Genomic DNA, 16,747 nt, shown 5'->3' on the forward strand with positions numbered 1-16,747 from the left:
TTTAGAAGTAAAGTGCACTTGCCAAGGTTCCACTAAACTAGTAACATAATTCCATATTCCCTGGTATACACGTTCATTTTACAGGCACATTACTTTCCTTTCTTAGTCCCTGAAGACACTTGTATTATCTATCTGTCCAATAAGGAATAGCTGTAGATAAGAGATTAAGTTGTATGAAATTGCCATTTGCATAGGTTAAAAATACCAAATATTAACAACTTCATATGATCTGACCATATCAGAAGATAAAAAAAAATTATGCAGACCTTGGTGCTCTTCCCATTTCAAAACAACTTATTTTCTATTTTGAATCACTAAAATCATGCAAAAAGAAGTGATTTAACCATGTGTGAAGCATCACAGTAGACACCAAGGAATAAATAAGATATAAATGCACGTATGCTTTTGGAGTGCTCACAACTGTTTTTCATGAGGTGAATGGTCTTGTTTTCTATTAGATTATGAGCTCTTTGAAAGCAGGACTGAGTTTTTTGTGCTCTATTTTCCTGTGTATTTAGCACTTGGTAAGTGCTAAATAAATCTTTGTTAAGCAAATAGAAAGTAAGAAAGAGAAAAGAAAAAAAAAATAAGAGGGAAGGTGGGAGAAAGGGAATCTGTAGATTGAGAAGTTCTAGACGAGTTGGAGTTATCACAGAGAAAAAGAAGACTACAAAGAAATTAGATGGTTTTTAATAAAATTTTACCTTAGTGAGTTTTATATTTCAAAGCATTTTTAGAACCATTGATTGAAATAGCTTTGGCTCTTAAGTTGACTTTGATTTTCCAAAAACCAATATTGGTCCAAAGGGATTTTTGCTTTTTGCCATAAAAGCATCATAAACAGAAGTCATGGACAACAGTAACCAGATGTCCTTTGCAGTGGAAGAACAATCAGGATGATAAATTTGGTTATTTGGAATTATAAACTATGGAATCTATTAAAAATTTGTTACATCCAAATGAACCAATATAAAAACTTTTGTGTCATATTCATTTCTAAAGGAAGAGAACTTCTTAGCATTTCTCCTTTTACTATTGTTGAAATTATCAAGTTTTATGTTTGAGTTTATTTCTAAGCAGTCCATGGTGCAAATAATTGTTCCTACTTAAAGTTTACTTAGAAAGATGTTTCTTTTGTTAAGTAGCAACTTGCATCAAAACGATCAATAATCAAATTTCTTTCTTTTCTATTTACTTATGTTTGGGCAATATTAAAGGTGATATAGCTATAACATTTCCAGAACATGGAAAAAGTAGCCATCAGTCACCTTGAGAAATTTATTAGAAATGAAAAATAATTTTACTACGGTAAATAGCATTAGCCCTGCTACTTATAGATAGCATACCATTTACCATTCAAGAAAAAATAATGGTCAAATCAAGAAACCTTAGAATTGTTAAATGTTTTACCTATGAGTAGCAGGGGCAAAAAGACAAAACAAGAACTTTGATGTATAATTAATAAAAGACTCAACTTTCAGACATTTAACAGAAAGAATATTGTTAATCTGCATTAAAAACTTTAAAACATTTGTACTAGTGAAAAAATTAGAAACAACTATAATGATCAATGATAATAGAATATTGTTTAGTCTTTTTATAATTTTATATTTTTAATGTATAAAATATAATTATATATATAGTACATTTTAATATTTCTATCTGTATATAAAGAATTAAATTATGGCATTTGCTGGTAAATGGATGCAGATGGAGAATACCATGCTAAGTGAAATAAGTCAAAACCAAAAAGCCAAAGACCAAATGTTTTCTCTGATATGCAGATGCTAATTCACAACAGGGGTGGAGGGCACTAGGGAAGAATAGAGTTATTTTAGATTAGGTAGAGGGGAGTGAAGGGAGGGGAAGGGGTTTGGGGGTAGGAAGGATAATAGAATGAAACAGACATTATTACCTCATGTACACATATGACTGCATTACTGATGTGATCCTACAATATATACAATCAGATATTTTATCTGTATGAAATTTATTTTCACATGAAAATATTCTTAATGTACAGATCAGTTAGAAAAATGGGTTAATTATATATGTACATAAATATATAAAGTATATATTATATATTCATTTATACAATATATAATCAAATGATTATATATTAATATCATGTAACCAAGGAGTGGGTTAGCTGGATCAAATGGTGGGTCCATTCAAAGTTTTCTGAGGAATCTCCTCACTGCTTTCCAGAGTGGCTGCACCAATTTGCAACTCCACCAGCAATGTAGGAGTGTGCCTTTTTCCCCACTTCCACATCAACACTTACTATTGCTTGTGTTCCTGATAATAGCCATTCTAATTGGAGTTAGATGAAATCTTAGGGTGGTTTTAATTTGCATTTCTCTAATTACTAGGGATGATGAGCACTTTTTCATATATTTGTTGCTCACCTGTATATCTTCTTCTGTGAAGTGCCTGCCCAGTTCCTTATCCCATTTATTGATTGGGTTATTTGTATTTTTAGAGTAAAGTTTTTTAAGTTCTTTATAAATTTTGGAGATTAGTGCTGAGTCTGAAGTGTGTGTGGAAAAGATTTTCTCTCACTCTGTAGGTTCTCTTTTCACATTATTGATTGTTTCCTTTGCTGAGCAAAAGCTTTTTAGATTGAATCCATCACATTTATTGATTCTTGCTTTTATTTCTTGTGCTGTGGGAGTCTTGTTAAGGAAGTCTGGTCCTAAGTCAATGTGATGGATATTCGAGCCTACTTTTTCTTCTGTTTGGGGAAGGGTCTCAGGTCTAATTCCTAGATCCTTGATCCATTTTGAGTTGAGTTTTGTGTAGGGTGAGAGATAGGAGTTTAATTTTATTTTACTGCATATGGATTTCCAGTTTTACCTGCACCATTTGTTGAAGAGGCTATCTTTTCTCCATTGTAGTAAGTATTTGACATCTTTGTCTAGTATGAGATAACTGTACTTATGTGGGTTTGTTTCTGTGTCTTCTATCCTATACCATTGGTCTACCTATCTATTTTGATGCCAATACCATGCCATTTTGTTACTATTGTTCTATAGTAGAGTTTAAGCTTCAGTGAACTTTTAAATTAACACAAAACTGTTTCAAAAAAAGAAATGCTACTGTCTAGCAGTTAGCGGTCATGTCTCTACTACTTATAAATACACTGCTGTTCCCAGGCTTTGATTGATAAGGTTATGGTAATCCATCTAAAAAGTTAAGGTGGGTCTCTGTGAATCTATAAAAATCTCCATGATAAAGAACAGTCTCAGATGTTTCACAACATCACATGGTACATGTTAACTATGTACAACCTTTATCTGTCAATTGTACCTCAGTAAAGCTGAAATAAAAGCATTATCTCAATATTTAGCAATAGTCACCACCAAAAAGTTATAATGAAAGAAAAATTTCTAAATCTTAGTCAAAGTATAAGTCATTATTTCCTCCATTTGAAGTGAAATCACTCAAATTATAAAATGTATTGGCCTCCCTTTTTATAAGAGTTCAATTTTTTATTCCGAGGAAAAACTCATTTGTGGTCATTTTTATTTTCTGTTTCAGAGAAAAAGGTTATCTGAAAACACTGTCACTTCATTTTAAATAATAAAATCCCTTGTGCATAACTTTTATTTCAAAACTAACATTTGAAAGAAAATTTTGAAAAATCACCAAAACTTCTATCACTTCTATAACATTTTGGTGTCTATCCATTAAGGTAGTACCTATTCTTATATTTTAAAAAGGAGGTCGATGTTTATTCAAATACTCAGTAAAATCAGCAGGGATCAGGAACCTACATTTTTTTCTTTATTATCTATGGCAGATAATGGTAATGAAATATAAATCTAGTCTCCTGTTTAATCTACATTAAGAATCAAACTGTGACTGTAGCCTCTACCCTGAATGCCACCAGAGTTTTCTGGGGTGGGGGCATAATGGAAGTAACATGATACCAGCAAAACTTGAAAACAATACATTCACATCTTCTTCCATCTCCTTTCCTCCAGGACAGATATCAGTGGATGGATTTATGCGCTATCTAAGTGGAGAAGAAAATGGAGTCGTTTCACCTGAGAAACTGGATTTGAATGAAGATATGTCTCAGCCCCTGTCTCACTATTTCATTAATTCCTCACACAACACCTACCTCACAGGTATGAACTGGCAGTTTTATGACTGTTACTTTGAGCAGACTCACCAAATTTTCAAAAATCTCTAGTTTCTCTTGTTTCAAAGTGTAGAAGTTTCTTCTGCTTCCTAAGAAATGCCTCTGGGAACTCTGGGGTTCTCCACCACCCAAGTCTCCACCCATAAGCAGCCATGTCCCTTTTTGTGAAGCAATATTATCAATTCTCCACAGCCTAAATTTTCAAGTCTTTTATATGTACCCATACCTGTTAACTGGACCTGGGCCAATGGAATTTTGTATAATGGAATCAATTCTTCAGTTGAAAGCCACTTGTAATACCACCTGCCTCTCTGGGCTGTGTTCGTCTATGTAAGGGCTCCATGGCCCTTAATAACTTCTGCTGAAGGCAAATTGATTTTCTTCAAGGTGAAACAGGGTGTTAGACAAAAACAAATTGATCTGTGAATAATAATTTATTCTTCATAGTAAATATTATAATAAAACAGAAAAACAACTATATGTTTCCTTTATTGATCATAAATTGAGTTCTGCCATGGTTTTGGGGAGATCATTAACCCATTAAAACCCAAACACTTAATTCTGTGAATATTTAAATGAAATTGACATAGGTACATTAAAATGGGTTGGAAATCATGATCTAATACTTACATACATATAATTATGCTAATATTTGTTAATATTAATATTAGTTATTTTATTATAATATAATTGTATTATCATATATTATCTCATTATATATATTATATTAAAGTTTTTATAGCTATTGCATATCCGGTACAATGGGACAAAATGGATTAAATAAGAAAATATTAGAATATATTTCACATACCTATATATACATAATTTAAACAAATACACATACATGTTGTCTTATCATAGTTTAGAATTAAAATTTTAATACAGATTTTAACTAGCTGAGAGTATTTTTATAATTAAAATGCAGTCCTTCTAAAACACTTTCTATATGGCAGATGTCTAATGGCAAGCCTTAAAAAGTCTTTCTAGAAAACTGGATGCTGAGAGAAAAAAAGAAAGAAAAACACCTTTTGAAAACCACATCCAGTTCTTGCTTTGCACTGTCCTCACATATGTAAGATGGCCAGATTGAACACAACCCAACTGAAGTCTGGGTCTCATTTGGTACCTGTGCTTTAGAAATGCTCTCCTTGCCATGAGGGTGGTTTTGATATGCTCTTGCCTCATTGTCCAGGGGTGTATGTTTGTACTTCAGGGTAGACCACCAGTGAAAATGCCTATAAAGACCAGCAAGATCCAGGCACTGGACAGCCATAAAGGTTTCCGTGAATATTCCACAGGATTCAGCAGTCTGACAACTAAGCAACTAAACAGTTCTTTCTTTTGAATTTCTTTCTTTCTTTCTTTCAGTACGGGGTACTAAATTCAGGGTCACTCAACCCCTGAGCCATATCCCCAACACTATTTTCTATTTTATTTAGAGCTAGGGTCTCACTGAGTTATTTAGCACCTCAATTTGACTGAGGCTGGCTTTGAATTTACCGTCCTCCTGCCTCAGCATCCCAAACTGCTGGGAATACAGGTGTATGCCACCAAGCCTTGCTTCTTTTGAATTTCTTAAGAAGATTTATTTATTCTGCCTTAAAATGCACATTTTGTTGTATCAAGTCTAGTATTGACCCAATATGTCATAAAGGGGAAAAAGAACTGAGAATAGAAATGATTCTTGGATGAAGAGCAATGTTACCTCTAGGCAGCCAGAATGGGCTATCTCAGGGTGATTCCACATAATTTGAGATCATCTACAAAATCATATGCTCTGAGTTCTATAGACAATTGAACTGCAATGTACATGTTTTTTGTGAGCACTGTAAGGTTTTCAGATCACTTATACCCAATTTTGTCATTTCAGCTGACATTCTCTAGAAAGGCTCATGCCACAAAATTATATTTGTGTTTGGTTTCTACTAAACCCTATTCTAGTTACTTATTGCTATATAACAAATCACTCCAAAGTTTAATATCATAAAACAAGCAATATTTTATTTTGATCCATATTCTGAGAGTCAGGAATTCTGACAGTGAATAGAATACAAGGAACTGTATGTCTCTGCTCCTTTGGTGTCCTAGTTTTTACCTAGGAAGTGACTGAGAGAAGAAGAGGTGACTCAAAGAGCTCCCTGCTGGAATTATCTGGAGTCTTCTCCAGAATATCTGGCCCCTCATCTGGAATAACCCAACAACTGGGCTCAGTTAGGACTAGGAACCCAATTTCCTACAAGAGGACTCCCCGTGTAACTTGGGCTTCCTCAGAGGATGGCAACCCAAGGGTAGGTAGACTTCTTATATGGCAGCTCAGGGATGCAAGAACAAGTCTCCCAGAGAACAAGGAAGCTTAATTGTCGTTTTGCACTTAAATCCTGAAGCTCTATAATGTCACTTCTTTCTGTATTTGTCAAGAGTCACAATTCCACTTACATTCAGAGGGCACATTGACCATATCTCTCAATGGGAAAGTGACAAAGAATTTTCAGTCCTGCTTAAAACTACAACAGGTTGCGTAATTTCCAGAGAAGAGTGTCTACTTAGGCACCCCTTGGATTCAGTTCTTTAGGCCTGCTACAAGAACTGCAGCATTCACTCCCATCCAAGTTCATTAGCCTTTATGAGGGATTTTTTTTTTCTTCTTAAGGGTTCTTAATCTTATTTGGTGCCACTGACCTATCTAGCAGCCTGTCAAAGCTTATAGACCCTTCTCAGAATGTTAAAAACATAAAATAAACTACCTGGGATTAAAAAGCAAATAAATTTCACTGAAATATTTTTAACTAATATTAAGAAACAATTTTGTGATAAAATAATATTTATCTTTTTAATTAACCAATTTAAATGAGTATAAGCAATATGTTGACACAATTGGATATGATAGAAAAATATCTGTGATTTCTGCTGGTAAAACAGTCACAAATCCTGCTAAAACTACTGTGACTTGTCACCTACATTTATAATTGAAGAGAATGTTTAAATTCTGTGTAGATGTTATAACTAAAAATGTAACCTTTTTTCTCCTTCAAGTTCAAGGAGATCTGTGAAATGTCAAGCTAAGAAGCTATACCTTTGACTTGATAGGATCCAAAGTATGACTTTAAAAACTTTAGCATATAATACAATTTTGCATTTATCATATACTTAGTACAAGACTCAAAAAACATTTAAATAGTTATCCAGTTGAATTTTGGATATGAGATTTTATTTGCCTGAAAGTCACAATGCTGTGTGATTTTATAATAGTCCTTCTAAGAACACAATGCCTGGGAATTGGTGCAAGGCAATTAGATTGATATATTTATATTCATTACGTTCTATATGATATAATGAATGAGTCAGGAATAGCAAAACAATTGAGCAATAATACCAATTGGACATATATTCTATTGTTTGCAACTTCTTTTTGGAATATATTAAACTTTCTCCTTTTGCACATCATTATGGACTTGGGATTTTCAGATTTTGTATATGTTCATTCAACCACAGCCACTATTCTTTGAAGCTCAAATTGTCTCAGCTTTGGTCAGTGGGAATCCTTTTTTGCCTCTCCATGTGCCCCACTGATCTTTGAAAACTCTCTTGCTTTCTGGCACATAAATATCTTCAGAGCCACCTGACTCCTTTATGCGCCAGACATGGAATCAAGTTTCCCCAGTGTACTCTGGTACCTTGTGAGGTAGAGCAAGAATAGTATAATTGACAGCAATTTTGACCCTGCACTATGAAGGATTATTTCCAGATCATTTCAGTGAACAAACCAAGGAATTGTTGTTGTTTTGTTTGCTTTTTAGGGCCTGGTTCACAAAGATGCTTCCACTTCCATCCTCTAACTTCGATTCTTGATTCTGTAGCTGCATTTCCTTTTGCAATCTTGATGCCTAACAAATTATACCATTACTTGTTTGTTTTACTGATTACATACTACTAGTTCTAAGAAAATCATTCAGTACTAATGCAAACAATAAAATTATGGAATATAATTCAAATTTCCCTTTTTAGTTTTTGAAACTGAGTTTCATTAAGAATTTTCGGTCAAATTAATTTCCTAACAGTCACTAATATGCCCTGTTTACGTGCGACTTCAGAACCACGGAAGTGATGGAGAGTTTGACTTCATTGTATCAGGTTGTTTTAAATTTGAGGGTGTTAGCATATTATGGATGACAATACTCAGAAGGTGGAACTTTCCACTATTAAGAAAGAGAAGGATTCACATTATTTGTTGATGAAGAAAGAACTCAAATAGTTATCTCCCAATTTCTGTATCTGACTCACAAATATGATTTGTGATTAATTCTCCATCAAATTATTTTTTCTAATAGTATTAAAATGTACATGTTTTCAAATATTGAATGTTTAAAACTATGTGAACTCTCTTAAATTCAATTCTGATTTAAATTGATCTTATTCTGCTGTTTATCTTTCTCTCCTTTCTTAACTATGTGTTATTATAGCAAGGTTTTCATTAGATAGATTTGCATTGGATTAAAAAATTCTCAAAATATTACCTTGTTCAAGTAGAAGCCAGTCTTTTGTTTTTCTGCAGGGCAATTAGGGAGAATTTCATATACAGAAAAGATTTCCACAAAAATAATGTTAATACAGGCTCTCAAGGTTTTGCCTGAAGTCCTCTTGACTTATGGACCAAAATTAATTTTACTTCATAGTATCATTGTTTTAATTATAGATCAAACTTATATAGAACTTTGTTTCTCAGAGTCCTTTGGATAAATTTGGGTATCTCTGCTACAAAAATTAAAACTCTCTAGACCCAATTAATAATGCTTAAAGTTAAAACCAGTAAAATCCACAGAATTAAAATCAGTACCAAGGAAATAAGTTCAATTTTATATTTCACAGACATTTCTAAAACAAGTGGAAACTCTGTCTATTGAAACCTATTTTGCATAAGAGACCCTTTATAGATAAAAGGAAAGGTTTCCTATTCAAATAAGTCTATGAAATGCTGAGTGCAAACACAAGTTAGTACCTACTGTAGTGTGTGTTAAACATAGGAAAAAAGACTGAGATGGACAGTCACTAAGGCATTCACAACCCTGCATAACCCCCCGTCACCACTCTATTTTTTTTTTATTGGAGCATTTTAAGAACAGAATTTCTGAGAAATTTCACTCTAAATCCAAATGAGGAAAATTTCAATATGCATGCTGTTTTCTTTTGAAACTTCAAAGGGACTGTAAAAATTAAATGTACAGTATGAAAAACCAATCAATTTAGCAATACATATTATTATGTCTATTTTTCTACTCATTATTGTCTCTTGTTGAATATCAAGATACCCAGAAGGAATAATAAATCAGATCAATGAGAGACATATATGCACAGAATGAGTTGGGTTTTAATTACAATGGTCATTTTCAAGAGTTTTGGATGGTCCTGGCAGTACACCCAGAAGTGATTATGTTGTAAATGATTATTTTTCCTTGAGGAATCTACACTGATGAATCAAGAAAAAAGAATCCTCCCAGGACAGAACAATATGCAATCATCTCAGCCCAAACCTTAGCATCATTTCTTTACACCAAACTTTTCCTGCTTCAAAATCTTTGGGTGATAATGGCTTCATATAAAGGCAAGGCAAAGCGGTATAATCTCTGTGTGCATTAGCCTATTTACTCAGTTGACAGGAAAAAAAATTGATTTGAGGGTTTAGTTATCCTCCATAATTCTGATGAATTAAATTATCTGACTAAATGTCAAATAATTATGCAACTTCCCTCCCCATTTATATGTTCTTGTTTGCAGAAAATGTCTAACAATGATTCAGGCCTAGTCATATACCCTTGTCAATCACCCACTAGCCACTCATACTTGGAAAGTCACTCATTCCCTTCCTTCATATTTCTCCCTCATTAGTCCTCAGCGTGTACAACCTTTTATCATTTATTCTGTATTTAAAGTTTTCAGAGACCTAAGAAAATTGGGTGGTAGAATTCAAAGAAAATGAGCTTAGGAAATGAGCTTTAGGAAATAAACAGTCTGAGTTTAAATTTATCTTTAATTACATACTTACCTCTTTTGAGCCTTGGTTTCTGTATTTTTAAAATGAAGATAAATTAGAATGCCCAGGATCCTTGTGGCTGAAAGTAATATGATATTATTACTTAATGACTTAAAGATTAAGGAATTTATTACCTCACCCATCAAGACCTCCAGAGGAGGAGTGGTTTAAGGTTGGTTAAACCAGGAATTCATTAATGTCATTGAACACCCAGGTGCTTTCTTTTTGGTCCTCTTATGGTTTCAAGATAACTGTATATTCCAAGTGTCGCCTTCCTATGAACAAAGATCCATATGTGGCACCTGGAAAGTCCCAGTCTTGTGTCCCTAAGATTGAGAAAATTGTCCTTAGAGGTTCCCCAACACCCCTCCTGCACCTCCACCTAGTAGTCTTTCCTTTGTGCCCTGTTATACATTCCCCAGGGTCATACCACACAGCAAAGCCCACTTCACTCACTACCATGGGTCGTGGAATTTCCCCCACTGCTTTAGAAGACTCTTGATTTACGCCAGGAATGGGAGAGAGAGTGCTGATGCATATCAGATTCTAGATATGATACTCTATTAGTAAGAAGAAAGAGAAAGAGAGGATGACCAAAAGTGTAAGATCAGGATGAGAGTTTGAACAGCTAAAGGAGATCCTGCTGTTTTATTTTTACTTGCCTCCCTTCCTAGATGCTGAGGTAAGGACTACGTCACATGTCATTTTTATTTTTTTCATGACATTTTTATATCCCAGCAACCTGTATTTTGCCTCCCACAGAAAATGTGTTTGGGAATATATATAAACCCTGATGGGGACCATTTTGTGATCGGTAAGGTACATGCTTAGAGTTGTTTTCTCAAGAGTGGGAATGGATTTAGGCCCTTCCCCCACTTTCTCAGCTAAGGTATCTCATAACAGTTGGACCTATGTTCAGGAAAGTTTCATGTGCTCTCTGGGGCAGACACTGTGGAATAAGAGTCTAGATTGAATTAATGCCTCTAGGACTGGTCAAGAGGAACAACACATTCTCTGTATTTTGAACTGTTCCCAAAGGTATAGCTGTGGGATTATATGCCCTAAATGGTTGTCACAGAATGGAAAGCAAGGAGAAATAGTCCCTATCTCCATTTATTGAAGGAGACAATGTTTATTGAAGAAGGCCACGGAGTTAACAAATGCGTCACATTCTTGGAGCTTCTTATCCTGGAGGTTGAAAACGAAGACAGCAACTGATGATAAACATGAATGTAGGCAATTATTCATTAGCCTTTGCAAGATGAGAAATTGTTATTTCCAATTTCCTGGTCTTTTCGCTCCCTGGATGCCTCTGGTAATCTGAGACAAAGCTCCAGTGAATGTAACCAGCTACCAAAAATGAATGCAATCAAGTGAGAAGTTACAGAGCTGTGACTGGAGGCAGTAATATGAATTAATCTTAGATGGAGCTTCAGCTCCAAGTTCAATCATGGGTTTGGAATGTATTCCAGAGGGTGTTCAAAGCCAGGCAGAGATGATGTCAAATGCAAGTTTCAGAAATACCAAGGGTTGAATGACTCATGATACATCACAGTCCCAACCTCTGGCGATCCCTGGCCCCAGAAGCTACATTTATTGAGTCAAGTCAAATAGAAATATAGTTGGTGGGTGGGACGTAATAAAGAGAAGCTAAGAATTTTAGGAAAGAAAAATAAAGCCAATTTTGAGACTTTAGGAAGAAAAGGAGAGAATAATGGAGATTGTTGGTTTTATATGCACTTACATTAAAAAAAAACAAAAACCTCCCTAATGAAGTTAAACATACAGGGAACCTAATATACCTTTCAAGGAATAGGAAAATGATGGATAAATATGAGTCTTCTCAAAATAGTCATTTTGGACACTACCATTTCTAATAAAAGTTATTCATTTTAAGAATGATCAAAAGGATCACCTAATTGAATAAATTCTGAACCAGTCAAGGGAACACAAGAACTGGAAAACCCAATAATCAAGGTCAATCCTAGACGGTAGTTTGGCAATGTATGTTCAACATCTTTATGAGACAGAAAATATTGGATGAGTAATTCGATTTCTGAAAACTTTGCCTACATGGAAACAATGATCAAATATACACATAAATAGAAATTTAAGAGATTTTTTTGAAAAAAATAAGAATGGTCAATAGATTTATCTTGGAAGGATTCTCTTAGTTTGAGGTGTTGGACAATAAACACACATACACCTTAGTTTTTTTTCAGATTCTTTTGCATCTCACAAACCCAATTCCATACTTTACCATGCCTTTCAAAATATTGACTGTTCAGCACTCAAAGTGCATTTCAAATTCTTTCTAATTATCATTCAAGTGACAAAACAAAAGAAATTTGCAAGCAAATCCAAATAATTGTTTCCAGAAACTCTTGACACAACATACTAGTATTGGTTAGAACTTTATCTACTTCACTATACCATTAACCCTGATTTAGAGTCTAAATCCATGACAACAACCCTACCATTCAATGAAGGCTAAATAAAATAGACTCAGAAATTGCACAATATGTACCAATGTTGGGTGAAGTTAGTAATAACCTTCCCAGGGAAGCATACAGGCAAAAAATATCTGCTCTTTTGTTTTAATAGCAGTCCAGTTTTTGCAGGCACAAATGTTTTTTAAAACATTAACTTGGTAATTATTTGACTTATTCACTTTCTTTAGTTAGGATAGCCCTCCCTGAAGTTTAGAAATAACATAAATATTTATCTTTTCCCTCTTGCTCTCAAAGTTCCCTTGCCCCTTGACCCTGTACATTTTTGCAATGACAATACACTTGAAGGCAATTGTAAATGGCAAATTGATTATCTAGCATAGGGGAACTTTCTAGGTGGTTTTGTCAGCATTTCTGTTTTTGCAAATGTATTTGTGTATTTAAAATGTCCTATTTTTTTTCTTAGAAGTGATGATGCAAACCTACTTTATCAGTCTTCAGTTCATTTACTAGGGCTCTATAGAATTCAAGAATGTCATCCTTTTGTTATGCTGATAGTTGAGTGTTGTGACACGCATATAAAAACCAAAATTAACCAGCAGACTTAATCCCATTTTTTTCTCTTGTGGGTCTTCACAGAGCAAATCTTGTCCATTTCAGTCATTTTGACTGTTTTCATCAACATGTCATGTTTTAACTGGCTACTAAAAAACAAAAAGAACAAAGGACACTTACAGAGTGTAAATCAAAGAAACACTTTAATAGGGAAAGTCAAAGACTTCAATTTGTGTGATTGGTAGAAGTTTTTTTTTTATTATTACTCTTTTAAAAATAAAATAACTTATCAAGGAATTAAGAAACCTGTTGATTTCTTAAGTGGAAAAGGAGTAGTTTGTTTTCCTGTCCTGTGTGTTCCTGCCCAAAGACCTCAGGTGCCTTGATTGTTACAATTCTGGTCACTTCACATGGTTATTTCAGTTCTGCTCACGACAACTTTTAACTCTGATGAAATTTACCTATTTTTTTTCTTTTGTGAAATTGTGAAATTGGCGTCAGATCTACAAAGTCCCTACTTCATCCAAGTCTGTGGATTGACCCCTATGTTTCCTCCTAGGAATTTTATAGTTTTAGCTCTCACATTTTGGAATTTGATCCAGTTGAGCTAATTTGTTGTTTATAGTTTGAAATAGAAATCCAGCTTCATTCTTTGGCTTGAGTCTGTTCAGTTGTCCTGCCCAGGTCCATCATGAAAAGACTACTGTTTTCAGTTGTCTTATCAACTCTATTGAAAGCCACCCGACCATAAACTGGAGGTTTGCTTAGGACTTTCAATTCTATACCATTATGTCTACCCTTAGGACAGTTCTGCCTTGTTTTCTACAGGTTTGTATTCAAATTTTTAAACTGAGAAGTGTGATTCTTCCAACTTTGTTAATGTTTTTCAAGATTATTTGATTAGCATGAAGTTTTGAATCAACTTGTCTACTTCTGAAAAAAAAAAAAAAAAAAAAACAGAAAAAAGATAAAAAGTCAGGTGAAGAGCTGGGGATGTAGCTCACTGGTAGGGCACTTCCCTAGCATGGGCATGGCCCTAGGTTCAATCCCTGATATGGAAAAAAGAAAAGAAAATCCAGGTGGTATTTTGATAAGTAGAGAGTCTGCAGATAACTAGGGGAACAGTAAACTTTGCTTCATGAACAGAGTTCTGCACTTTTTACTTCCCAGCTTTGGAATCTTGGGCAATTGAACTGCTTTGTGCTGTTTATATTTTAAATAAAATAACAAAGAGATATTTTTTAAGATTAAATATTTAATACATGTAAGGTCCAAAGACCCATTATTGACATATGGTAAGCACCTAATAAGCATGTGTCATTGGTACTGTTAGGAAGCCCTCCTCCCTGTACTCTCTCTATTCTCTCTTCACCCAACCCACCTGGAGGGAGCCTTGATTGTATCTGAGATCCCTGGTATGTTAAGGCAGAAGAGAGACTGAGAAGAACTGCCCTAGCTTTTCTTTTTGTGTGTCGTAGTGGGACTGAACTCTGAACTTAGGGCCTCCCACAAGCTCACGTGTTAGGCAAGTGCTCTACCTCCAAACCACGTCCCCAGTCCCTTAAAAAAAAAAAAAAAAAAAAAAAAAAAATTAAGTCTTGCTAAATTGCCCAGACTGGCCTCAAACTTGTGATCCTGGGGTCGAAATCTCCTGAGTTGCTGGGATGACAGCTGTGTGCCACCCATGCCCAGCCGCTGCGGCCCTAAACACTTAGTTTTCCAATTGTTAAAAGAGCCTTTCTAGGAAGCCACTATTCACCACCTTGCTGGATTCATGGGATTCTGGGGTTCGTTTTGTTGGTGTTTTACAGCTGGCCAGCTGGCTGGAAACTCCTCTGTCGAGATGTATCGCCAAGTGCTTCTGTCTGGTTGTCGCTGTGTGGAGCTGGACTGCTGGAAGGGAAGGACTGCAGAAGAAGAACCTGTCATCACCCACGGATTCACCATGACGACGGAAATATCCTTCAAGGTAGAGTGGATGTGTGTGAAAGGGAACTGGGGAGACCTGACTCCTTATGGGGAAAACTCCCTCAGGCACAAAGTCCCAGTAGTCACAATGAAGTCCAGGCTACTAGTCATTTTTGTAATATCGAAGATTAAAATAAGCAGTTTATCCATGGTTAATTGGTTTCAGGTAAATTAATGCATGCTAGTCAAACTCTAAAAGAAACTCTCTTTTTTTTTTTTTATACTGAGGATTGAGACCAGAGATCTACCACTAAGCTACATACCCAGCCTAGCTGTCACACTAAATAGCTAAAGGCCTCAGTAAGTTACCAAGGCTGTCCTTGGGCCTGTATTGTGATCCTCCTATCTTAACCTCCCCAGTTTCTAGGAAAATAAGCATGTGCCACCATGCCTGGCTCTGTTAACTATTTTCTGATGAAAAAAAATAATCTTTTTGGTCCCATTTGCCATTAGTATTTCTTTATGACATTTTATTTCATCTGTTTATTGATTTATTGGCACTGGGGATTGAACCCAGGGCACTCTACCATTGAGCCACATCCCCAGCCCTTTTAATTTTTTTTATTTTGAGACAGGCTCTGGCTAAGTGATTTGGAGCCTTGTTAAGTTGTTGAGGCTAGCTTTGAACTTGTGATCCTCCTGCCTCAGCCTCCCGAGTTACTGGGATTACAGGTGTGAGCCATTGAGCTCAGTTGGAATATTATATTTGATTATTATGAAATATGTATAGCAATTTATTTCTAAAATTTAATTAATAAACAAAGTGTATATCCATGTAATTGCCATCTAAATCAGGTGTGTTGTCATGCTTCAGTAATCCCAGCTACTCGGGATGCTGAGGCAAAAGAATGAAAAGTTAGAGATCAGCCAAGGAAACTTAAGACCTGTCTCAAAAAAATAAGAAAAAAGCAAAAAAGGACTAGAGATGTAGCTCAGTGGTAGAGTATCCATGGATCCAATCCCCAGTACTGGGGAAAAAAAAAAAAAAAAAAAAAAAAAAACAGAAACACCCTATGTACCTATTCTCATTAGTGTGGTCTCCCATACCCTCAGAAATGACCACCATCTTGAATAGTACAGTATCACTACTCTGTGCATTTTAGAGCTAAGTAAGTTTAGGTGCAGCCCTGAACATTGTAGCTCCCACAATTCTTTAACTTGCTATAAATTGATTAAAACTATAGGTGCATTATTTTGTATCTTGCTTTTTATTTTCCACTCATTGTTTAGAAGATTCATCAATATTATTGCATATATTTCTAGCTTGTTTGTTTTATTTATCATGATGATTTAATTACTACTATTTAATTAAATAGTGATACAGATTGAGTATCCACTACTCCTAATGCTTGGGACAAGAACCATTTCAAATTTTGGGGGGTTTTTTGAGCTTTAGAATATTTCCGTAGACTTTACCCTTTACCGGTTAAGCAAACATAACCTGGAAACTTGAAATCCAAAAGGTCCCCAAAACTTTGTGAACATTATGTTGGCTTTCAAAAAGGTTCAAATTTTGGACCACTTGGGTTTCAGATTTTCGGATTAGGGATGCTCGACCTATATGAAAGTCCATCCTGTGGCAGAACTTTTGGCATGTTG

The 16,747-nt window shown here is 35.0% G+C and overlaps 1 protein-coding gene across 3 annotated transcripts in view; it reads left to right on the forward strand.

The window, feature by feature from the left end:
• Nucleotides 1–16,747, forward strand: part of Plcb1 (phospholipase C beta 1) — a 710,759-nt gene that overhangs the window by 512,272 nt on the left and 181,740 nt on the right. For all 3 annotated transcript variants that reach the window (XM_047539543.1, XM_047539544.1, XM_047539542.1), the window contains exons 10-11: nucleotides 3,987–4,133; nucleotides 14,992–15,149. In XM_047539543.1, the coding sequence (XP_047395499.1) occupies nucleotides 3,987–4,133; nucleotides 14,992–15,149 (305 nt within the window). The remainder of the gene's footprint in view (nucleotides 1–3,986; nucleotides 4,134–14,991; nucleotides 15,150–16,747) is intronic.

Source organism: Sciurus carolinensis, chromosome 2, assembly GCF_902686445.1.
Source record: "Sciurus carolinensis chromosome 2, mSciCar1.2, whole genome shotgun sequence".
NCBI classification, from domain to species: domain Eukaryota; kingdom Metazoa; phylum Chordata; class Mammalia; order Rodentia; family Sciuridae; genus Sciurus; species Sciurus carolinensis.